General features: G+C 45.1%; 1 protein-coding gene across 4 annotated transcripts in view; it reads left to right on the top strand.

Moving 5' to 3' along the window:
* The window catches only part of AP3B1 (adaptor related protein complex 3 subunit beta 1), a 579624-nt gene that overhangs the window by 5785 nt on the left and 547718 nt on the right, over positions 1–26121 (top strand). For 3 of the 4 annotated variants that reach the window (XR_012320508.1, XR_012320502.1, XM_073680170.1), the window contains exon 1: positions 18126–18734. The exons of the other annotated variant lie outside the window; for it this stretch is intronic. Coding sequence is in view for 1 of the 3 variants with exons in the window: in XM_073680170.1 (XP_073536271.1) it covers positions 18571–18734 (164 nt within the window). In the remaining 2 variants the exon portion in view is untranslated. Of the gene's footprint in view, positions 1–18125; positions 18735–26121 lie in introns of those variants that run through there. 4 annotated transcript variants of the gene reach the window in all.

The raw sequence follows: 26121 nt of genomic DNA, 5'->3' as shown, positions 1-26121 counted from the left end.
GCACTGCTCTCACGTGGGTCTATGGAGGCCTTGTATACGCAGTCTGAGGCCGGGGTCACACTGCCATATGTGCTCTCATGCGAGAGACTCGGGCTGATTATGTTAATGACACTCAGCTGAAACTCTGTCAGAGTTTGATCCAATTGTCTTGCAAGAGAGGGTCGGAGCACAGGTGCAGAGAATATGGAGAGCTTAATTTCTCCATTAAGTCCGCGGATGTCGGACTGCACTCAGATGACATCCAAGTGCAGCCGATGTTTCACTCCCGCTCATAGACTTGCATGGGTGTGTGTGGTCCGATCATCCTGAATCAGCATGAGAAAATAATGTCAAATCTGCACTGCCCCATAGAGTAACATTGGGCCAAGTACTATCCGATAAAACATCAGCTAGCATTCGGCTGTGTTATACGCCAGTGTAAGTGAGGCCCGAAGGACAGTTTCTGCTTCTCTCAGACATTAGTGTTAGGCTGTGTACACAGCTACATGTCTGACGCATCCACCAACATTCATCTCTGACGCCGCTATGTGGAAAAAGTGTACTGTAAGGTATATATGTTTTTCTTTTTGCGGTGCCCTATATATACGCATGCTGCACTCACGAAGGCCATAAGGACACTTTTTCCGTTGGGGCCTTTCTTTTCCTGCACATACTGTGAATGTGTGCACATAATGAGGTGTGAACAGAGCCCCATTTTTTTTCCTGACAGCCGGGCAGCCAACCTACTGCTGCACAAATCTACCAGATAGATTAAAGGGCTTCTCCTCTTCTGACAGCTCCTACATGTTGGGGGGGGTTTCTCCTGACAATAAGCCAATCACTAGTGCCTCCCTCTCCGCCTGGGAGCCTCAGGGATCAGTTGTGATCCGTAGTGCCATATTCGGACATCCGTGTGTCACAGTCCGAGCACCGACAATGGATCACTGATCAGCCTTGGGTCTCCTGACCTGAACCTGGTGCCTTCGTAGGCATGCTGAGGCTGTCAGGTTCAGGTTGGGAAATCCACAGCCGGTCCGTGCATCGTGGTCCAAATGCAGATGTCTGAATGCGGCATCAGGGAAACTTGGCAATAAGTGTTCAGTTTTCCTGCATCACAAACACAGAGGAAATTATGTATTACTTAGTGCCCATTCACATCAATGAGCTGTTGCTGATTTTTGGGGAAAAAAATACCTGTAAGCATTCAAATAAAATTCTGATGCATATAAAGGTCCTTTTCTAAGGTGATAAAGAAGTTTTTAATGGGCGCCAAGTAATACAATTGTGCACCATATTCTTGGTTCTTTGCAACAATCTGTCTGAGAGTCTGCGCCGTGACCAGGACCACTATTATCTGCGTGCCGCCACCATGAGCGAATAGTTACATGACCTGACGTGGCGCACAGATCCGCCACCGGGAAGAAGCAGAATTTATTATAAGTAGGGATGGGCAGAGCTGTAGAAGTTCAGGTTCAACCAAACTTTAGTCCAAAATTCTTTTTGGCTACCAGAACTTTTCCCGAACTTTAACCAGAACCCAAACCCCACTGAAGTCAAGGGAGATCCGAACTTTGGTGTTGTAAAATGTTCGTAGTAAGTGCTAGGGGGCTGCGAAAGAGATAAGGTAAGTAAATTGGAGGCCGTGTTTTCCATGTTGAAGTCTGAAATGAGTGGAAACTTTTCCTGAGTTCAAATGTTGAAATGGTCTGAATTCCTCCATACACTTCTCTGCGGCTGGGGAGCACATGGGGTGATTACTTTATGCCAATGTGATCTCAATGAATATGAGCCTTTGTGACATCTACCAGCAAAATGACAGGGTTCAGCAGCCGGTACACCGTGCATCATTACTATGTGGCATTATCCCCTGTGACTCTCCATGTGGTACTATAACCCCCAGCTTGTCCCTACAGTCACAGGATGGTGACTACTGCTGTACAAAATGCACAATATTATCAGTGTAGTCCCATATATAAGCAAAGGTCACATGCAGCATATCACAGAGACGCTAACACGAGAAGCCTGACTAAGACCATATATAAATGCAAAAGGGAACAACTTTGTTCAAAATAGGTAAAAACCTATCAAAAATAGTACAAGGAATCCATACAAGGGTAAGAACCAGACAAAAGCAGAAACGGTCAGGACAGTTCGAGGTCCCAAGGGTTGGCACAATGCTGATGGGCATGCATGAAGGAATGATGAGTAAGTAAATTATATATGAATAAAAAGAAGGTGGAATAATCAAAGGAGAATGATGCCAGTAATAATCAGCAGAAATTAAGATGGTAATGCTAGACATGCAGCATATATAGAGCAGTGACTGGAATCACACACAGCAGGGAAAAGCACCCAAGATCTAATTTAAAGGGAATCTGTCAGCAGGTTTTTGCTGTGTAATCTGAAGGCAGCATGCTGTAGGGGTTTAGGCTAAGGCCCACGTAGCGTTTTTCAAGCGTATATGCTGCGGAATTTCCGCAGCATAAACGCTTGTTAAACGCTAGGTAATCCGCCCCCCATGGTCCCCAAGGGGATTCCGCAAGTTCTATGCACATGCTGCGGATTTTTCCGCAGAGTTTATGCTGCGCTCAAAAATCCGCAGCATGTTCATTAATTTTGCGGAAGCGCGTCGTAATCGCCGCCATTGACTTGCATTGAGACGCACATAATCCGTGTCAGTACATTTGTACTCACGGATTATATGCGTTTCAATGTGCGGATGGTACCCAAGTCTGGAGGAGAGGAGACTCTCATCCAGACCTGGGTACCATTGTACCTGTAAAAAAAAGAATAAAATAAAAAAGAAAGTTTTATATTCACCTTCCGACAGCCCCCGGTCTCCTTCCCTTTGCTTGCGGTCAGGACTGTAGGACCTGCGGTGACGTCGCAGTCATGTGACCGCAGGCCCTTTAGTGCAGTGTCCCGCGATCAGCTGGCAGACAGGAGCGAGCGCAGCTGCACACGCCGGGCCATCGGAGGGTAAGTATAGTTTTTTTTTTTTTTTTTAAACATTCTTACGGTCACACTATATAAATCCATGCTGGTTGCATGGATTTATATAGTGTGACCTAGTTGTCAAGCACTTTCCAAGTGATGCTAAAAACGCCTGGAAAACGCTTGTCAATCCGCATGCAGAAACGCATGTGAATAACGCTTCAAATCCGCATGTATTTGGCAGGAAAAATGCATGCACAATCTGCATGCTTTTTTTCTGCCAGGGAGATGCAGAAATGCTGCAGAAATTTTCTGCTTCATTTCTGCATCGTGGGCACATAGCCTAACTAAACAGATTTCAGCTCTTCTCAAGCTTTGAGGTTTTGTTTCTTGCAGTTATTATTTCAGCACCAGGAGCTTATCATTGCTGAGACACATCAGCTATGCATACTAGTCTGACCCGGCCCCTCCTGTGATAGGCACCTCACAGTCTATAGACATTGTATATACAGAGCCTGGTGGGGGCGGGGTTAGCTTTCTCCGCTCTGCTTCATTGCTGAATCTAAAAGCTCTGATTGTGTGTGAATGGCTGCACCCAGTAATCTAAGTGATACATCGTTGGATTCAGCTTCTCTTTGCCTACATCAGGCTGCTCTCAGATGAGGTGGCAAAAACCTGCTGACAGATTCCCTTTAATTTAAACAATTATACAACATGGCCAAATGCATGGTACGAACCGAAGTGTAGGGGGACTCCAAGCGCTCGGCCAACCTGTGCGCGTTTCACACAGTGGACTTCATTTGCAATGCAGGGGTAAGTGATGGCATATATGAATACTCCATCCCTTACTGATCTGCTGGGATCCAGTCTCTGACGTTCACACCGATCTTGATGCTGAGTCATCTTCAGTTTTCCTTTGCTCAGTGCCCTTCGCTGTGATATGTCTCCTATTTAGCTGGGGCTACAAGACGACTATGGCCCCTATATCCATCGCTCAGCCAAAGATCATTATGTGCCTTTGCAACATCACAGCGTAATGCAGGTGAATGGGGTTGGATTACGACCTCTAGGGTACTGGAACAAGCAAGTCACAAAATGTTGGACCCAGTTATACTTTTTGCTACTTACTTGTTGCAGTACCCTGGGGGTCACAATGCCACCCCATTAAGCTGCAATGTCGGCACATGGCAATCTTGGGCTGTGCAGCCTCTGCCGTGGCCTGGATTGCCGTATAGCCCACCTTACAAGCGACTGGCTGTAGTTCGCTGTGAAGTCGCTCTGTGCCTTCAACCAGAGTGGCTTCTCCTTCATTGTCTGAATCTTGGGAGGACTAGAGGTTGGACCCCAATTGATGCCATCATTTGCTCAGATGAGAATACCCTGTTCAGGCAATATTCACATCGTATTATAAACTGTGAGAAGGCACGGGGGGTGCCGTAATGTGCAGACTCAATAACGCATTATAGGGCACATTGAGAGTGCAGTAAGTAATCACAAGGGTGCAACTACTTTGGGAACAATATGGATATTGTAAGGTACAATTTGGGTACTTTTGGTTGCTATAAATGTTGGGTGAAAATGATAGTAACGCACTCACTCCCAAGGGGGCACTTTGTAATTGAGGGGCTGTAAGAGCAGGGGTTGGGGTTACTATATGGTCTCTGCTGAAAGAATTGACATGCTGAGGATGAAAAAAAAAAAAAGCAAGATGAGATTTTTGAAATGCCATTTACTTTGCTGATGCTGCAAAAACGCCGCCTGTGATCATACTCTAAAACGTATTTTGTAATGAGGAAAGATCTTGCAAAAATAGTGTTGGCATCTTGTAGTCCAGAGGTGGCTTCTTCTGCTTATGTGAGCGCTCATGTAGTGTCCTTCCCAGTCACTGTGAGAACTGTACAGTGACCCAGCTCTGTCTCTCCTGCCGACACTGATCTGTGTGATCATTGCAGGGCAGGAGATGAAGCTGAACCTGCACAACGCTAAAGCTCTGTTCACCTGTCCATTCCATTCTTTTGTTTGTTTAGAACAGACACAGACTTGGCGTTCTGGGTATTCAACAGAAGCAGAGGGGCCTCATTGATTTATATGGGGTCGTCTGTTTTCTCTGTATATTTTTCTATTCTAAGGCTTCGCTCACATTCGTGTATAAATAATCGGTCAAGTCCCGCTCCTGAAAAGTTGGACTAGTGGAATCCGTATGGTTGAACTTTTGTCATGCAAGTGTGCGATTATTGTCTCGCCTAGTATCTGTATGACATTTGTATGCAATGCGTTTTTAACAGGGCTGTGGAGTCTGTAAACCAAACCTCCGACTCCTCAATTTCCATGACACCGACTCCAGCTCCGACTCCCTCATACATGGCTCATGTTTAAGGCTGTGTGCCCACGATGCGTTTTTTAAGCGTTTCTGCAGCGGCAAAAATGCTGCAGAAACACTTAAACGCATGGTAGAAGGTCTGCCATGTTCCCCAATGATAATTCGCATGTGCTATGCACATGCTGCGGAAATTTCCGCTGCGGAAAAAAACGCCGCACTACCAATTATTTTGCGGAAGCGCTGCGTTTTCGCCGTCATTGACTTGCATTGAAACGCATGGAATCCGCATCACTGCATCTGTACATGCAGATAACATGCGTTTCAATGTGCGGATGGTACCCGGGTGTGGAGGACAGGAGACTCTCCTCCGGACCCGGGTACCATAGTACCTGTAAAAAAAAGGAATAAAATAAAAAATAAATATTCTATTTACCTTCTGATGGCCCCCGGTCTCCTTGTCTTCACTTGCCGGCAGATCGCGGTGGACTGAAGGACCTGCGGTGACGTCATTTAGTCAGGTCCTTCAGTGTACCGCGAGCTGCCGGCAGCCAGGACGTAGCGAAGCAAGACTCCAGGGGCCATCGGAAGGTAAGTATAGATTTATTTTTTACCATTCTTTCGGTCACACTATATAAATCCATGCCGTTTGCATGGATTTATATAGTGTGACCAAGTTGACAAGCACTTTCCAAGTGATGCTAAAATCTCTTGGAAAACGCTTGACAACTCGCATGCGGAAATGCAAATAAAGAACGCTTCACATCCGCTTGTCCCTGGCAGGAAAAACGCATGTACAATCCGCATGCGTTTTTTCTGCCAGGGAGATGCAGAAACGCTCAGGAAAAACCTGAGCATTTCTGCATCGTGGGCACATAGCCTAAAGTGGTTGTCCACTACTTTTACATTGATGCCCTATCCGTAGGATAGGGCATCAATGTATGATCGGCCGGGGTCCCGCATTGAATTGAATGGGAGGCAGATTTGCAGTACACCGCGGCGGCCACTACCACTTGACGGCGGAGCCCCCAGGTGAGCACTTCCGGCCGGCGGCACCGATAACAGCTGATCGGCGGGGGTGCCGCTTGCGGGAGCCCGGCCGATCATACATTGATGCCCTATCCTACGGATAGGGCATCAATGTAAAAGTAGTGGACAACTTCTTTAAGTGATAAATTTACTGTTGCACAGATTCATCTCAGCTAAAAGTCTAGACCCTTAGATCAGGAATAGGACAGACATTTCAGAACTTTCCCAAATTCTTATGAAAAAATATTCCCCACAAACTTCATTGAACTACTGTACCCAATTTATTATATATTTTAGGAGTTGGAGTTGGTCCATTTTATACTGACTCCACAGACCTGGTTTTTATCATAAAATATTGCATACTATAATATTCTATGTAAACTTAAAGCTAGTTGGCAAAAATATTAAAGCAATTTTATATAAGGATATAAATGGATGATAAAAAGATATTGGATATATAATAGATATATATTATTCTGTAGTTACACTGCTCAAAAAATAAAGGGAACACTAAAATACCACATCCTAGATATCACTGAATGAAATATTCCAGTTGCAAATCTTTATTCATTACATATTGGAACGCGTTGAGAACAATAAAACCTAAAAATGATCAATATAAATCAAAATAAATATTCCCTGGAGGTCTGGATTTAGAATGATACTCAAAATCAAAGTGTAAAATTAAATTACAGGCTGATCCAACTTCAAGACAAGGAGATGAGGCTCAGTATTGTGTGTGGCCTCCACGTGCCTGTACGACCTCCCTACAACGCCTGGGCATGCTCAGGCTACTTCTGGCGAGCACATGGAGGGCTGTGCGGCCCTCCAAAGAAATGCCACCCCACACCATTACTGACCCACTGCCAAACCGGTCATGCTGAAGGATGTTGCAGGCAGCAGATCGCTCTCCACGGCGTCTCCAGACTCTGTCACATGTGCTCAGTGTGAACCTGCTTTCATCTGTGAAGAGCACAGGGCGCCAGTAGCGAATCTGCCAATCTTGGTGTTCTCTGGCAAATGTGAATTGCCCTGCACAGTGTTGGGCTGTAAGTTCAACACCCACTTGTGGACGTCGGGCCCTCATACCACCCTCATGGAGTCTGTTTCTGACAGTTTGAGCGAACACATGGATGTTAGTGGCCTGCTGGAGGTCATTTTCCAGGGGTCTGGCAGTGCTCCTCCTGTTCCTCCTTGCACAAAGGCGGAGGTAGCGGACCTGCTGCTGGGTTGTTGCCCTCCTACGGCCCCCTCCACATCTTCTGGTGTACTGGCCTGTCTCCTGGTACAGTATATGCTCTATGCTCTGGACACTACTCTGACAGACACAGCAAACCTTCTTGTCGCAGCTCGCATTGATGTGCCATCCTGGATGAGCTGCACTACCTGAGCAACTTACGGGGGTTGTACTGTAGACACCGCCTCATGCTACTGTACCTCTAGGGGTGAGAGCAATGACAAAATGGAAAGTGACTAAAGCAGCAGCCAAAAAGGATGAGAACGGAGAAATGGTCTGTGGTCACCACCTGCAGAACCACTCCTTTATAGGGGTTGTTTTGCCAATTGCCTATCATTTCTACCGGTTGTCTGTTCCATTTGCACAACAGCCGGAGAAATTGATTCACAATCAGTGTTTCATCATAAGTGGACAGGTTGATTTCACAGAAGTGTGATTGACTTGGAGTTAGATTGTGTTGTTTTAAGTGTTCCCTTTATTTTTTTGAGCAGTGTATATAATGTCACAAGCCCCCTACATATAATAAAATTGCACCTTTTAGTACCTTTCATGTGGCACTAAAGGGTCTTTTGCCTTATTTAACCTATTAAAAATGACGTGGGGTTCCCCTTATTTTTGATAACCAACCAAGGTAAAGCAGACAGCTGTGGGCTGATATTATCAGGCTGGGAAGGTCCATGGATATTGGACCCTTCCCAGCTTAAAAATAACAGCCCGCAGCCGCCCCAGGATTGGTGCATCACATGGGAGGCGGCAATTCTGGTGCTTTGCCCGGCTCTTCCCGATTGCCCTGGTGCAGTGGCAATCAGGGTAATGGTAGCTGGGGTTAATGCCAGCTGTGATTTGTCCAAATCACAGCTGACCTCAAGCCCTGGTGTTGATAAAAAGATAATTGAAGCCTAAAGTTGAAATGGACCAGAGCAGTCACCCTGCAGGTCCTGAAACGGCACACCTCTGAATACTGGAGATGACAGACCTTCTGGGATAGCGGTAATGTGAACAGTCACCTGCCTGGAAAGTGCAAAGTATAGGGAATAAAAATACGTTATAACTGTCTCTAAGCTGTTCGTGACTAAAATCAGTAGGTGTGTATTTACTGTGCATTGCAGAGCTCTGTGCACACTGTGAATGCTGCAGAGTCTCTGGCTATGTTCACATGCAGCATTTTTTGCAGTTTTTGTATGCAAATAAGCTGAGTTTTATAGTACTGGCAAAAGCTATCAGATTTCAGAAATCTCATGCACACACTTTTGCATTTTTGAAATCTGCAGAATGTCAATTCTTCAAGAGTTTTTGCAGCTTTTTTTTCACCCATAGAAAGCAATGAGAGTACAAAAACACAGATGTTTTTTGGTGAACAAAATCCCAACTTATTAAAATGTGTACTGTAGAAAAAGCACTCATGAAATCCACCCACACCCCCAAAAAATGTGGCAAAAATGCTGCAAAATGTGTGTTTTGAACACAGTTTTTACTGCCAAGAGAGCAGGTGTTCGAAGCTAAAAAAAAACCACAGCAAAAAATATTGCCTCCTTGTATTGCTCCGCGGAGCACTTTATTCACCCATCTGCTTCCAGGGAAGTTAGTAGGAAAAAAAATGTTTCCTATTTTCTGTTGTCTAAATCTGGGGTGTGTCTTATGGTAAGCTGTGACCTATAGCCCGAAAAATACCGACCTTTTATGTTCTCTCCTGCCTTTGTTCCCTAAGTATCATACAGCGCTTTTGCTTGTGGTGTTGCTGGCTCCTGCACCCGGTATTATTGCCAATCACCCCAGGACCAGTACAGGAGGGCTCAGATGCCACCTGTGAAGGGCGCTGAAACATTGTGCAGTACAGCATGTGCTTATCAGCTGAATAAGGACATATTATAAAAAAACAAACTAATAAGACCACATTTTCTAAATGCCACTAAGGGATAGGTTCACATGACTGATTTCTTCAAATCTGAGAGAAACGCTCGGAGTATTCTGATCAGACTTTGATCAGAGCGGCGTCAGCTTTTCTTGGACGTTGAGAGAACAGAAAAAGTTTCTCCACCTCCTCCATTCTGTCAGTCCATGAAAATCATCATGATGTCATCCGAGTTCGGTCCCATATATATATATATTTTTTCATGGACCCATAGACTTGCATTGCCGGTTTTGATCCAACACTCATCAAAATCAGACATGTCTCCAATTTTTTTTTTTCTGTATCCCACTTGGTCCAAGGAAACAAATCGAGCAGGTGCCCAGCCCCGTAGAATATCATCCTAGGTGTGGAAAGCCACGGATAGCACTTGCACAAGCAAATAGGTCGTGTGCACGAGCCCTAAGGAAACGTCAGCTCATACAGAAGTATTAGGATTCTCAAGTCCCCAACAGCACGGCATTGTCAAGAATATCGTCCAGCTGTGCCCCTCAGTGACCCAGCCCAATTTTACAAATCGGACGTATCGCTTTATTTGGTAATATCAACATATTCCAGTGATTCTGAGTGTGTTTTTTTTTCTTTTTGACACATTGTACTTTGTTAGTGATAAGTTTTACATCGATATGTTTCGCATTTCTTCTATGAAAATATCAGAAATTTGACAAATGAAAAAAAAAAAAAAAAATTGCAATTTGCAAACTTTACCCTTAAACCAGATGGGTCACCCTACACTGATAAGCTAATAACTAACATTTCCCATATATCTACTCCTTCTATTTTGTCAGGATGTTGGGAACATTACAAGTTTAGCAGAAATTTTTAAATAAGTTTTTTGTAAATTTACTTGAAAATGTATTTTTTTTACGGTGCTACTCAGCTTTGAAGAGACTGAGGGGCCTATATATTGGAAACCCCCAAAAGTGATACCATTTTAGAAACCGCACCCAAAGTATTTAAAACTCCTGTTGGGAAGTTAAACCCTTCAGGTGCTTCACCGAAATTAACTCCAAGTGAAGTGATTAGAAGAAAAAAAATTTCATTTATTTTCCCCACTAAAATGTTGCTAATGATCAGATCACCGCAGCTGGCGACCCTGAGGCCGTTCCTTGGACTCTGGACATGATCGCTATTGCAAAGTTTTGTAAACCTGAAGCATCTTTTTTTCTTTTCTTGAACTCTTTTTCAGTGTGGTTTTTTTTTTTTTTCCCAGTGTTTTTTTTGGCCTGTTTTATCTTTTTTTTTTTTTTCAGACTTTATTAACTATTAAACAATGACGAAAATGCTGACGAAGCCTTGAGCATGTGAACAGCAGTGGGTTTCCCATTCTTTTGATCTTTATCGCTTTTTTTGCCAATTTTTTTTCCTTTTCTTTTAGCTAACTTGCTCAAATAACAAATTGAAAAAAAAAAAACAAAACTGTGAATATACCCTTAATTCCTTCATGTTTTTCTTCAAGTGAAATTCAACCAACCTATTGACAACTATTGTAAGAAATAGTGGATGAAACCATTGCAGTAACAACTTGTGTCCACTAGATGGCAGTAGAGCATTTTCAATGTTGCGTCCTCATGTCTTTGCAGAATTGCTTTATTTGGCTACTGTACTGGGCGCAGTAAAGCTGGCCATAGACGTGAGATTCAGACGAGATGTGAGCACCACGGACCGCACACACATACATCATAGCCAAAATTTCAGTGTACATGGCCGATTTTACTCAATCCTACTAGAACAGCTAAACTTTATATGGGGATAATCAGAATTGGTGTAAATGATGGCGGCTGTTCACTGACTACTATGTAACATGAGTGTAAATGTGATTGGCTAATTCTGAACACAACCCTCCCCAATTATAAGAGGGTGTTCACACTTATGGAACCACATTATTTCAGTTTTATTATTTTTATTCTCCCCTTCAGGCCATGTTCACACGCTTACAAATACTGATGTAAAATACTGAATGTGTGAACGTGGCTTTAAAAGGATTTCAGTTAATTTCACAATGGATTTGTACAGATTATGTATGACATTACAGGTAGAAAAAAGTTCTGAAATTATTATTCTTGGTATTATTCTTGGTTCCTGAAAATGATTGCAATCACAAATTCTTTGGTATTATTATCTTCATTTAATTTGCTTGCAAGGAAAAAACAAAAGAGAATGAAGCAAAAATCAAATCATTGATCATTTCACACAAAACTCCACAAATGGGCCAGACAAAAGTATTGGCACCCTCAGCCTAATACTTGGTTGCAACAACCTTTAGCCAAAATAACTGCTAACAACCGCTTCCGGTAACCATCAATGAGTTTCTTACAATGCTCTGCTGGAATTGTAGACCATTCTTCTTTAGCAAACTGCTCCAGGTCCCTGATATTTGAAGGGTGCCTTCTCCAAACTGCCATTTTGAGATCTCTCCACAGGTGTTCTATGGGATTCAGGTCTGGACTCATTGCTGGCCACCTTAGAAGTCTCCAGTGCTTTCTCTCAAACCATTTTATAGTGCTTTTAGAAGTGTGTTTTGGGTCATTGTCCTGCTGGAAGACCCATGACCTCTGAGGGAGACCCAGCTTTCTCACACTGGGCCCTACATTATGCTGCAAAATTTGTTGGTAGTCTTCAGACTTCATAATGCCATGCACACGGTCAAGCAGTCCAGTGCCAGAGGCAGCAAAGCAACCCCAAAACATCAGGGAACCTCCGCCATGTTTGACTGTAGGGACCGTGTTCTTTTCTTTGAATGTCTCTTTTTTTTTTTCCTGTACACTCTATGTTGATGCTTTTTCCCAAAAAGCTCTACTTTTGTCTCATCTGACCAGAGAACATTCTTCCAAAACGTTTTTGGCTTTCTCAGGTAAGTTTTGGCAAACTCCAGCCTGGCTTTTTTATGTCTCGGGGTAAGAAGTGGGGTCTTCCTGGGTATCCTACCATACAGTCCCTTTTCATTCAGACGGCGACGGATAGTACGGGTTGACACTGTTGTACCCTCGGACTGCAGGGCAGCTTGAACTTGTTTGAATGTTAGTCGAGGTTCTTTATCCACCATCCGAACAATCTTGCGTTGAAATCTCTCGTCAATTTTTCTTTTCCGTCCACATCTAGGGAGGTTAGCCACAGTGCCATGGGCTTTACACTTCTTGATGGCACTGCGCACGGAAGACACAGGAACATTCAGGTCTTTGGAGATGGACTTGTAGCCTTGAGATTGTTCATGCTTCCTCACAATTTGGTTTCTCAAGTCCTCAGACAGTTCGTTGGTCTTCTTTCTTTTCTCCATGCTCAATGTGGTACACACAAGGACACAGGACAGAGGTTGAGTCAACTTTAATCCATGTTAACTGGCTGCAAGTGTGATTTACTTATTGCCAACACCTGTTAGGTGCCACAGGTAAGTTACAGGTGCTGTTAATTACACGAATTCGAGAAGCATCACATGATTTTTCAAAGGGTGCCAATACTTTTGTCCACCCCCTTTTTAGGTTTGGTGTGGAATTATATCCAATTTGGCTTTAGGACAATTCTTTTTGTGTTTTTTCATTGAAGACAAATTAAATGAAGATAATAATACCAAAGAATTTGTGATTGCAATCATTTTCAGGAAGAAACTGCGTATTATCTGACAGAATTGCAGGGGTGCCAATACTTTTGGCCACCACTGTGTGATATATATATATATTTTTTTTTTTCATGACTACCTGGCATTTTATCAGGGGTGTGTAGACTTTTTAGATCGACTGAAAATTATCTTAACCATAAGATAAGAAGGCATGCCCATCTCTGCAAGCCTGTCCTAAAGGGGGGCTGATAGGCTTAATACCAGAACACACTAATAGGGGTGAAAGCTATTCCAGGTAAGGTAACGTTCTGCCTAGTCTGGTTGCCCTTATACTTGGATGTTACTCGCCCTGTCTGTGGCGGGGTCCCAAGCCACATGTCCCATTGAGACCACGCGATTATGGTCAGCACGCTTTGTCACAATGCTGTGACTCATCCTGCAGACGTCCGGACAGCTCTTTGAATTTTCTTTATTAGTTGCTGTATGTATTATGTCCCTCATGCAGAGCAGTGTAACAATACAAGGACCACTGCTGTCTGTGACAAAGAATATTGCAGCATGGAGTGTGAATGAGGCCTTAGAGAGAGCCCCAACCTGTCATTTACAGTTGGACATCATGGCCATGTTGGATATATTAACTCCTAAGGTTATGTTCACAAAAAAAACACGGATCGTATAAGGACACCAGGGGCCATCAGAAGGTAAGTATAATATTTCATTTTTTATTTTTTACCATTCTTTAAGGTCACAGTATATAAATCCATGCCCTTTGTTGTCAAGCACTTTCCAAGTGATGCTAAAATCCCTTGGAAAGCGCTTGTCAACCCGCATGCGAAAATGCACGTGAAGAACGCTTCACATCCACATGTCCCTGGCAGGAAAAAACGTATGTAAAATCCGCATGCACAGTCCGCATGTACAATCCGCATGTACAGTCCGCATGCACAATCCGCATGTACAATCCGCATGCACAGTCCGCATGTACAATCCGCATGTACAGTCCGCATGCACAATCCGCATGCACAATCCGCATGCACAATCCGCATGCACAATCCGCATATACAGTCCGCATGCACAATCCGCATATACAATCCGCATATACAATCCGCATGCACAATCCGCATGCACAATCCGCATATACAATCCGCATGCATTTTTTCTGCCAGGGAGATGCAGAAACGCTCAGGAAAAATCTGGAGCATTTCTGCATTGTGTGCACATAGCCTAAATATCTCAAGGTTTTGGAATACCTCAAAAAACTCATTGTGAACATAGCCTAGCAGGCAAGCTTTGTGTGCACAGGAATTTATTTCATTATTTTTGTTATTTTATTTTTTTTTCACTCAGTCTTCTTTTTTTTTTTTTTTTTTTTTTTTAAGCCATAACTGTTATTTTACTGTTAACATTGTTTTAATGGGAGATTTTTTTTGTAGGGGAAGTTATACTTTACATTGGCATAACTTTGGGGCACACTTATTGATTATAATTTATTAACTCTTTCTGGGACAAATAAACCTTTTTGATATTTATTTTTATGCTTAATATTTTGCGACCTTTTACATTTCAGCCCAACTGGCAATATAGAATTTTTAGTTCTTTTTATGTTTTATTTCTTATGCACAATAAATCCACTTTAAAGACTTTTTTTTTCATTGGTGCCATTGTGTGGAGCATACAACTGTTTTGATAACTGTTCTGTTTTTTTTTTTTTTTTTTTTTTGAGTGATAAAATACAGAAAAGGAGCAATTTCATCATTGTTTTTAATTTTATTTTTTACTGTTCTCACTTGCGGTGTGGAATAAATAGTATGATGGTTGTATAGTTTGGACCATGGCAATACCACTTATCCATTTTCTTTTAAATAAAGCTGGTTTTGATGGAAATCTAAAAATTAGTTTTCTATCCTATATTTTTTTCCAAGATTTTTAAACAAATATTTTTTCAATTTTTTAATCCCACAAGGTGATTTGAACTTACTTTTTTTTAACTTTCCATGATTTGATGAGCTTTTAAAGCATTTTTGATCCTCCTTTTTGCTGTATAAAATATTTGTATGTAATATGTATATAAACCCTCTACACATGTACAGTCCCCTGGATTTAATGGTGCAATACAAATAAATAATATGTTTTGAATACTTGGCAGTGTTACATAATCCTGCAGCGCCACCACAGGGAAAAAGAAGCATTGCGCACCTCCGTTCAAATCAATGTGTTGTCTGTGTAATACAGATGGGTCCTCCAGGGAGCGAGGTAGTAGCCACTTTCTACGCTGGCCCAGAGACTGTGGTCCTGAACAGGGCTGCCCCCATCCATAGTTGAAAGTTTTACACTGGGTTAGAAGAACATGGCTTTTTTCGTTTAAAAGCACAGACACCCCAATTTTTTGTATTTTAATATGACTAAATTCAGAACATTTCAACCCTGCTCTTTTAATGATTGTTCAGTCATTCACTTGTATGTTTTTCTGAGAAAGTGGAGTGGCATCCTATATGTGCACCAGCTGAACATCAAATCAGCCTTTGCAGCAGTGTAAGAGGGATAAGTTGGTACATAATTCATGCCAGACATGTGTCATGGTGACAACGGACCTAACGATCACTCGATCACTGCAGATCCCATTTCAAACACCAAAAGTGATCTGTTTTCTATAGGAAAAATGTAATAATACATGCGCCATTCAAATACAGTGGTGTGAAAAAGTGTTTGCTCCCTTCCTGACTTCTTATACTTTTTCATAGTTTTCACACTGAAATGTTTCAGATCACAAAACAAATTTAAATATTAGACAAAGATAACACAAGTAATCACAAGATGCAGTTTTTAAATTAAGGTCTTTATTATTAAGGGAAAAAGAAATCCAAACCTACAGGCCCTGTGTGAGAAAGTGATTGCTCCGTAAATCTAATAACTGGTTGGGCCACCCTTAGCAGCAACAACTGCAATCAAGCGTTTGCGATATCTAGCTATGAGTCTTTTACAACTCTTTGCAAAATTGTTGTAGTTCAGCCACACTGGAGGGTTTCCGAGCATGAACTGCCTATTTAAGGTCATGCCACAGCATCTCAATGGGATTAAGGTCAGAATTTTGAGTATGCCACTCCAAAGTCTTAATTTTGTTTTTCTTAAGCCATTAGGAGGTGGACTTTCTGGTGTATTTTGGATCATTGTCCTGCTGCATAACCCAAGTGCACTTCAGCTTGAGGTCACGACGAGATGGCCGTACATTCTCCTTCAGGATTTTTTGGTAGACAGCCGAATTCATGGTTTCATTTACCACAGCAAGTCTTCCAGGTCCTGAAGCAGCAGAACAGCCCCAGACCACCACACACTCCCACCACCATATTTTACTGTTGGTATGATGTTCCTTTTCTAAAATGCTGTGTTACTTCTACGCCACATGTAATGGGACATACACCTTCCAAAAAGTTGAACTTTTGTCTCGTCAGTCCACAGAGTATTTTCCCAAAAGTCTTGGCGATCATCAAGATGTTTTCTAGCAAAACTGAGACGAGCCTTTATGTTCTTTTTGCTCAGCAGTGGTTTTCATCTTGGTACTCTGCGATGCATGCCATTTTTGCCCAGTCTCTTTCTTATGGTGGAGTCATGAACACTGACCTTAACTGAGGCAAGTAAGGCTTGCAGTTGTTTGGTGGTTGTTGTGGGGTTTTGTGACCTCTTGGATGAATCATCGCTACGCTCTTGGGGTAATTTTGGTCGGCCAGCCACTCCTGGGAAGGTTCACTACTGTTCCATGTTTTCACCATTTGTGGATAATGGCTTTCATTGTGGTTCGCTGGAGTCCCAAAGCTTTAGAAATGGTTTTATAACCTTTTCCAGACTGATAGATCTCAATTACTTTGTTTCTCATTTGTTCCTGAATTTCTTTGGATCGCAGCATGACGTCTAGCTTTTGAGGATCTTTTGGTCCACTTCACTCTGTCAGGCAGGTCCTATTTAAGTGATTTCTTGTTTGAGAACAGTTGTGGCAGTAATCAGGCCTGTGTGTGGCTAGGGAAATTGATCTCCGCTTCCGAAAGATGTGATAAACCACATTTAATGTATGTTTTAAGGGGGTGGGGGGGACAATCACTTTCTCACACAGGGCCCTGTAGGTTTGGATTTCCTTTTCCCTTAATAATAAAGACCTTCACTTAAAAACTGCATTTTATGGTTACTTGTGTTATCTTTGTGTAATATTTTTATTTTTGTTTTGTGATCTGAAACATTTAAGTGTGACAAACATGCAAAAGAATAAGAAATCAGGAAGGGGGCAAACACTTTTTCACACCACTGTATCACCCTTGACTGATAGAGTTCTTCAGGAACAGTTGATATTTCTCATCCGATCTTGGCAGAAGGGGTTCCTGAGTGGAAAGCATCTATATACTGTGATGGGGCACATGGAAGGAGAACGTTCTCTTTTATAAACCGCTGAATAGATTTTTTTAAAAGGGGACGTTTGGGACTTTAAGAAAGGTGTCTGAAGAGAAGTAAAAGATACAAGAAAAAAAATGGACATGACACTATCACTGGAATCAAACACTGCCCTCAGCCGTCTCGTACCGTAGATGCATCACCACTGAAGCCAGCGATTTGCTGTAGCTGTGTATGTATGTATGTATGTATGTATGTATGTGCGTGCGATGTTATGGCTGCAAGTTCAGCAAGGACCACCAGCGCTGGAGGGACTAGGGATTTAACAGATAAGAAAGGTCATTTTCTTAAAATGTCAGGCAAACCCTTCAGGAGGGCGCATTGACATTATTAACGTCACACAAGCAGTATTCCACATGGACCACTGCAGCATGCACTAGTGCGGACCAGAATATTGCAGAAATGGCCGCAGCTCCTGCACCTGGCGAGATGTGGATGGGCGCGCGGTGCTTTGCTGAATATAAGGCATAGCTCCTTCCTTTCTTATAACTGGTTCTTCTCCATTATGGCTTCCCATCCAGCCAGCAGTCATCACAGGTATGAGACTCCATGTATGATGTGCAGTCTTAAGCCTTCTGTAAACCCTTAAGTGCTGCATTTACAGTAGTAGAGGTAGTAGGGCAATCACTTTACCTTTCATCCAAACTCATTACCTTCTTTATGAGGCTGTGACTGGGTCCCATGAAGGAGACACACCTTATGGGAAGGGTCACTCTCATTCTCGTAGAGCAGCATTTCTTCGTGGTATACGGTGTCTATAGGGAAGCGGCTCCTGTACGCTTCCTCTGTCGGACATGTGAGCAGATGGGCTTTACGTCACTTTTTCATTTGCAGCATGTGAGCGTGAAATGTGGGCTCGTGTCACCCAAGAGCAAGGAAGAAAAAAGGAACTTTCTCAAACTTCTCTTTCTTGCTGGGACATACATCTAACAGGCATGAAATGCGCGTTGCTCCGGCCGCCCCTAGGCCTGTTCATTTAGGTTGGATGACTGTCACTTTGTGCTGTGACCGCCGTCAGGGGTTGTTTTCAAAGGGAAATGCTTTGGAACATGTAAGAAGTTTTCGTTGTGCTACAGGGACATTATATCCTGTCCGACTACAATAATCGTATCCCGGGGAGTTATCAAGGCCAGAACACTACAACACTTGCTTCCTTTGGATCAGTGTGCACCATGGAGCAGCACATAGCCTTAATAAAGAAAGTGAGCGCTACCTCCGCGGTCAAGTCTGTACTCAATGTGGCCGACAACCTCCAGCTCAGTCTGAGTCCTGAGCCCACCGCAGAAGAAATAGGGCTGAGCAGTGGAGAGCAGCAGTTCTCTGCCCTAATCCTTGGGTATGTATGACCAGTCCTTGGCATGTTTATGTTATATGTACGATCCTTCTCCTCCCTTCTTTATGCGCTGATATAAGACGTTGCGTTCGTCTGTCATTTCGAGTTAACCAGCTGTTTGTTAGTTTGATCTGTCTTTGGGAAAGTTGGGTTAAACCAATATGGCCCCTTTACAGCTTTCTCACTCCTGAATTGCAGGTCTGCATAGTTATGCATCAATGTAGGAAATGGGGATGCTGCGTTACCTAGCCCGAGAATGGGGGAAGAGCAGGTGAGCTGTGTACGGTTTGTTAGGGGAGGTGCACATAACCGGTTTCTCTCCATCTGAGAAAAATGGTCCGATTACTCTGATTTGGCTCAAATCAGTTTTTTTCAAAGGTGGAGAGAAAAAAAAATGTTTCTCCGTTCTCAGTCCATGAAAATCTGACGTGCACTGCCCCATAGAATATCCCGGATAGCACTTGTCCAATATACTTGGTGATGTGCACGAGCCCATTACCCAGCTTTCCCTAGTACAAATACCATACAGCGAAGAAACGGATAAATGAAAGTCACTGTGCTGTCCAAGTTCTTGAAACTTAACAAGGTGAAAAGATAAAACCTAGAAAGATATTCCCCCCACTATACAGCTCTCACACTAGAGTTTAGAGGATGGTATTCTGCTGAAACGGACTTTTGGGCAGATTGTTGTCAGCTGTTCTCAGCCAGTTGCCATATATTCTGTGTGATGCTGATTGGCTGGTGACGAGCACTCCCACTAACAAAATGTCCTTTTTAGCTCGATGCCAAATAAATAACATATTTTCCTCTCAAGTTAAAGAGAATGTGACATCTGGAATTAGCCTATTAGCTAATTACAGCTTTGGATGTCATTTAACACTGATTTGTAGCCACCCCGATGTTTAAGGAAAGATTCCAGCATAATTGTAAAATCCACTTTTTAATATTTTGGCGCCACATATTCGCTACACGAGGAGTTGTGTGGTTAGTGTGGACCAGTCCGCCAGCCGATATTTCGCCCAGGGAGGCTGTAATGCCCCTCTGCATCCTGCCTGATCCATAAATACTGCAGTTACAGCTGTGATTTGGGGCACACACAATGAACTTCTGCCTGTGGCACTGCCCTGGCATCTGCCCGTATGCCCGTAGTCTGAGAGGCAGATGTGCTGCTGTGTTATAGTGCTGAGCCGGCAAGTAGTGACACGCTTCAGGCATGTACTGCACAGTGACGTGCCGGCTCAGCACTAGAACAGCAGCACATGTGCTGTGGGCTCATACAGGGAGGCTCGGGCTGTCAGACTGCGGGCATACACAGTGTAACGCCAGGGGGTGGCACAGAAGTTTACTGTGCATGTCCTACGTCACGGCTGTAACCACGCTTTTTTGGGATTTAGGCAGAATGCAGAGGGGCCCTTTAGAGACAAATGTCACGCCTCTGTGGGCGACATTTCGGCTGGCGGGGTTGGACTGGTCAGCACTAAGTGCACACCTCTAGGACTAGTTCAACTAATTATAATATGTGGCGCCACAACATTAAAAAGCTGATTTTATGATCATGCTGGAATCTTTGCCTAAACATTGGGGTTTCTAGAAATCACTGGTAAATGACACATGCAATGCTGTAATTAATGGGGGTAAATCCTGCAGCCAGATTCCATTTTAATTCTTAAGAAACCCCTTACGCAGCTTAAAGTCGGCAGAAGTCGCTAATGTTCTCCCCATATTTGCGTGAGTTTCCTCCGAGTTCTCCGGTTTCCTCCCACACTCCAAAAACATACTGATAGGGAATGTAGATTGTGAGCCCCAATGGGGACAGTGCCAATAATGTCTGTAAAGCGCTGTGGAATTAATGGCGCTATATAAGTGAGTAAAATAAATAAACGTCAGTGGGATTGTTCAACAGTCTTATGGGCATGGACCTCCCAACTCTTCCTCCAATAGATGAAATCAGGGAAGAGAAAGATCTGGCTAGTTGAATTTCAGTGGCCGATCCTTTCATTGTCCCTAGAGATGATCCGCAGCCAGAGGAAGTCCCACAGGGATCACAGGAGCGCACGGCCGACTGCTTTATAGACTATACAATATATTGGACGCTGGTGGCACCAATTACACTATAGCATCTGTGGCATCATAGACAATCTATATCAGAAAGCGATTCTTGGTGCCATCAGTGGACCACCCTGCGTCCTACTCACGGCACCTCTGACATGCAGCGGGCTTTGTTGGGTGAAGCCACAACTGGCAAGTCAATTCTAGGAAAAATTTAGTATTGCGTGACCACTATTCGGATGGATTAATATTTTTTTGTAATAAAAAGACAGCTTAAAGTCAGCCATAATGGGAGCTGCACGTATGGAGCACGTCTCCATGTTGGCTCATGGGTCTGGAGCAGGAGATCTCTGTCCCCCAATGTGATATCATTAGGTCCTAATGAGGCACATTACAAGCGGTTATCCTCACCAGTGTAGCATGGGGGAGGACGTGATCACCATATTATGAGTCATTTGCGGCGCTAATACTATAGCGATCACCGGCTGGAATTTCACCTTTTTTCTATGTCTGTACACCCAGGTGAATAGCTTTGTATGTACTAATCCTCCTTACCCAAACAAGTGTCTTAATGGTCTCTGATAAGTAGAGGTCGGAGTTCCCAGCAAACTTGTCAGACAGCTTGTACGTAATGGGGAACACCGATTTCCAGGATTTGAGACCTGCCCTAATGTGTAGTATAATGGTGTGTATGTGTGGTTGAATGTGTGTACATATTGTATATGTGTGTGTGTGTTATATAGCTGTGGCTCTTATACATGCTGCTTATGTGCAGACCTCAGTGTTGTCCAGTAATCGGGGTACGTCATGTATTTCAGACAAGGTTGGGCAGGGGATATCGACAATATAATTTATGAAGAGGATTAATGAACTTTCCATTTGCCTTTGCTCACTAAATAATACTTAATCTTCATGTGTTTATTTGCCGCCGTGCGTTGTACTCGCTCGGTCAATGCTTGTGGCTACAAACGCACAACTATTTTTTGTAACTATGTCGTTTTTCCAGTTTCAGAAAACTTTTCTGTATGAAGCTATATTTAACAAACCCAAAAAAATGAACCAGCACAACCTGAAAGCCGATAGTGGTGCCAGCCCACAGGTCGTAATCTAAAAACTTATGATCCATATAAAAGAAAATAGAAAAAATGGGCCACACTCAATAGTAGATTCTACTTCATTTGTTTTCTGCGCCCTGTAGTCTGATACCCCTAAATAAAAGCCTGACTGACCAGTTACCTCCAGAAGTCACATAATTAGTAAATTGAGCCCACCTGTGTGTCATTTATTCTCAGTATAACTACAGCTGTTCTGTGAAGGCCTCCAGAGGTTTGTTTGAGAACATTTGGGATCAAACAGCATAATAAAGATCAAGGAACACACCAGACAGGTCAGGGATAATGTATTGGAGAAGAGTAAAGCAGGGTTAGGTTATATAAAAAAGAAATAGCCCAAGCTTTGAACATCTCGCAAGTGCAACTGCAAACCTCCCAAGACATGGCTGTCCACCTAAACTAATTAAAGAAGCAGCCAAGAGGAGCTGCAGAGATGCACAGCTCAGGTGGGAGAATCTGTCCACAGGACATCTATTAGTCATATACTCCACAAATCAGTCCTTTATGGAAGAGTGGCAAGAAGAAAGCAATTTTTTGAAAGGAAGCCATAAGAAGTCCCATTTGCAAAAAGCCATGTAGGAGACAAAGATAGCATGTAGAGCAAGGTGCTCGGCTCAGATGAGACCAAAGTAGAACTTTTTAGGCTAAACGCAAAAGTCTTTTGTGGTAGAAAACTAACACTGTAACATGAAAACACCATCCCCAGCTTTAAGAAATGGTGGTGGCAGCATCATGCTTTGGGGAAGCTTTCCTTCAGCAGGGACAGGGAAGCTGGTGCAAAAACTTGAGACTAGGGCGGAGGTTGTCCATCCAGCAGGACAACGACCCTAAACCTACTGCCAGAGCTGCAATGTAATGGTTTAGACCAGAGGTCTCAAACTCAGCTGGGCATATGGGCTGCACACAGAAAACCTTTTAATTTCGGGGGCCGCATTATTTGCATGACAAAGTGACATTTTTAGTGATATCATTTTATTTTCTATACACCTTTTGAACTGGTCCTCATCTTGCAGACATGGTCTCCCATCCAGGTTCCCCATATTGCAGACATGGTCCCCCATCCAGGTCTTTCATATTGCAGACATGGTCTCCCATCCAGGTCCCCGTATTGCAGACATGGTCTCCCATCCAGGTCCCCCGTATTGCAGACATGGTCCTCCCATCCAGGTCCCCCGTATTGCTGACATGGTCCTCCCATCCAGGTCCCCCGTATTGCTGACATGGTCCTCCCATCCAGGTCCCCCGTATTGCAGACATGGTCCTCCCATCCAGGTCCCCCGTATTGCTGACATGGTCCTCCCATCCAGGTCCCCCGTATTGCAGACATGGTCCTCCCATCCAGGTCCCCCGTATTGCAGACATGGTCCTTCCATCCAGGTCCCCCGTATTGCAGACATGGTTTCCCATCCACGTCCCCCGTATTGCAGACATGGTTTCCCATCCACGTCCCCCGTATTGCAGACATGTCCCCTCCATACTGCGCACGGGGTCCGTCCGTCCCCTCCATACTGCGCACGGGGTCCGTCCGTCCCCTCCATACTGCGCACGGAGTCCGTCCGTCCCCCCCCATACTGCGCACGGGGTCCGTCCGTCCCCCCCCATACTACGCACGGGGTCCGTCCGTCCCCCCCCATACTGCGCACGGGGTCCGTCCGTCCCCCCCCATACTGCGCACGGGGTCCGTCCGTCCCCCCCATACTGCGCACGGGGTCCATCCGTCCGTCCCGATACTGCGCTCGGGGGTCCCCCCCCGATACTACGCTCGGGGTCCCCCCCCCCTGCAGGCACAGACCCCGTAACGATCGCGGCTCTCTCCAGCAGCCGCCGACATCAGCGCTGTAGTGCAGTGTACTGCCACGCAGAGACCGGCTCTCAGTGCCAGCCGCCGGCCTATCAGAGGCCAGCAGTTGACATCTGCGCGTGTCAGTGACGTCATACGCTGCTGCGCTGGGATGCAGATGTCTTATAGGCCGGCGGCTGGCACTGAGAGCCGGTCTCTGCGTGGCAGTACACTGCACTACAGCGCTGATGTCGGCTGCAGGAGAGAGCTGCGATCGTTACGGGGTCTGTGCCTGCGGGCCGCAAGAAGAAGCCGGAGGGGCCGGCCGCGTGTTTGAGACCCCTGGTTTAGACCAAAGCATATTCATGTGTGTGAATGGCACAGTCATACTCCAGACCTAAATCCCATTGAGAATCTGTGACAAGACTTGAAAAGAAGAATGGGCAAAAATATCAGCCTCTAGATGTGCAAAGCTGGTAGAGGCATACCCCAGAAGACTTGCATCAGTAATTGCAGTGAAAGGTGGTCCTACAAAGTATTGACTTAAGTTGGCTGAATACAAATGCACGTCACTCAGATTGATATTTTTTAAATAATTAGAAAACCATGTGTTATTATTATTTCCTTTACACTTCGCAAATATTTGCTACTTTGTGTTATATTACATAAAATCCCAATGAAATACATTTAAGTTTGTGGGTGTATCGTGGAAAAATGTGGAAAAGTTCACTGGGTATGAATACTTTTTCAAGGCACTGTTAATAGAGAAAATAATAATGATACTGTTTACAAAGATCTTCACTGAACTCACTTCTGGCATCTACTGTGATTACAGTGTTAGTGGGGGTGTCACTGCAAACACCACTGCAACTGCAGCTCTTATCCCCAGGACACTGTCGGCTCTGTTCTGCTCCCCCCTCCTCCCACACTGACAGCGCTGTTCTGCTCCCCCTCCTCCCACACTGACAGCGCTGTTCTGCTCCCCCTCCTCCCACACTGACAGCGCTGTTCTGCTCCCCCTCCTCCCACACTGACAGCGCTGTTCTGCTCCCCCCTCCTCCCACACTGACAGCGCTCTTCTGCTCCCCCTTCCTCCCACACTGACAGCGCTCTTCTGCTCCCCCTTCCTCCCACACTGACAGCGCTGTTCTGCTTCGCCCCTCCTCCCACACTGACAGCGCTGTTCTGCTCCCCCTCCTCCCACACTGACAGCGCTGTTCTGCTCCCCCTCCTCCCACACTGACAGCGCTGTTCTGCTCCCCCTCCTCCCACACTGACAGCGCTGTTCTGCTCCCCCTCCTCCCACACTGACAGCACTGTTCTGCTCCCCCCTCCTCCCACACTGACAGCGTTGTTCTGCTCCCCCCCTCCTCCCACACTGACAGCGCTGTTCTGCTCCCCCCTCCTCCCACACTGACAGCGCTGTTCTGCTCCCCCCTCCTCCCACACTGACAGCGCTGTTCTTCTCCCCCCTCCTCCCACACTGACAGCGCTGTTCTTCTCCCCCCTCCTCCAACACGGACAGCGTTGTTCTTCTCCCCCCTCCTCCCACACTGACAGCGCTGTTCTGCTCCCCCCTCCTCCCACACTGACAGCGCTGTTCTTCTCCCCGGCCTCCCACACTGACAGCGTTGTTCTGCTCCCCCCTCCTCCCACACTGACAGCGCTGTTCTTCTCCCCGTCCTCCCACACTGACAGCGTTGTTCTGCTCCCCCCTCCTCCCACACTGACAGCGCTGTTCTTCTCCCCCCTCCTCCCACACTGACAGCGCTGTTCTGCTCCCCCCTCCTCCCACACTGACAGCGCTGTTCTGCTCCCCGTCCTCCCACACTGACAGCGCTGTTCTGCTCCCCTCTCCTCCCACACTGACAGCGTTGTTCTGCTCCCCCCTCCTCCCACACTGACAGCGTTGTTCTGCTCCCCCCTCCTCCCACACTGACAGCGCTGTTCTGCTCCCCCCTCCTCCCACACTGACAGCGCTGTTCTTCTCCCCGGCCTCCCACACTGACAGCGTTGTTCTGCTCCCCCCTCCTCCCACACTGACAGCGCTGTTCTTCTCCCCGTCCTCCCACACTGACAGCGTTGTTCTGCTCCCCCCTCCTCCCACACTGACAGCGCTGTTCTTCTCCCCGTCCTCCCACACTGACAGCGTTGTTCTGCTCCCCCCTCCTCCCACACTGACAGCGCTGTTCTGCTCCCCCCCCTCCTCCCACACTGACAGCGCTGTTCTGCTCCCCCCTCCTCCCACACTGACAGCGCTGTTCTTCTCCCCGTCCTCCCACACTGACAGCGCTCTTCTGCTCCCCCTTCCTCCCACACTGACAGCGCTCTTCTGCTCCCCCTTCCTCCCACACTGACAGCGCTGTTCTGCTCCCCCTCCTCCCACACTGACAGCGCTGTTCTGCTTCGCCCCTCCTCCCACACTGACAGCGCTCTTCTGCTCCCCCTT

This window comes from Phyllobates terribilis, unplaced genomic scaffold, assembly GCF_046119375.1.
Source record: "Phyllobates terribilis strain yellow unplaced genomic scaffold, ASM4611937v1 Scaffold_1__5_contigs__length_1240528914, whole genome shotgun sequence".
NCBI classification, from domain to species: domain Eukaryota; kingdom Metazoa; phylum Chordata; class Amphibia; order Anura; family Dendrobatidae; genus Phyllobates; species Phyllobates terribilis.
This window is presented reverse-complemented; position numbering and strand designations above follow the sequence as displayed.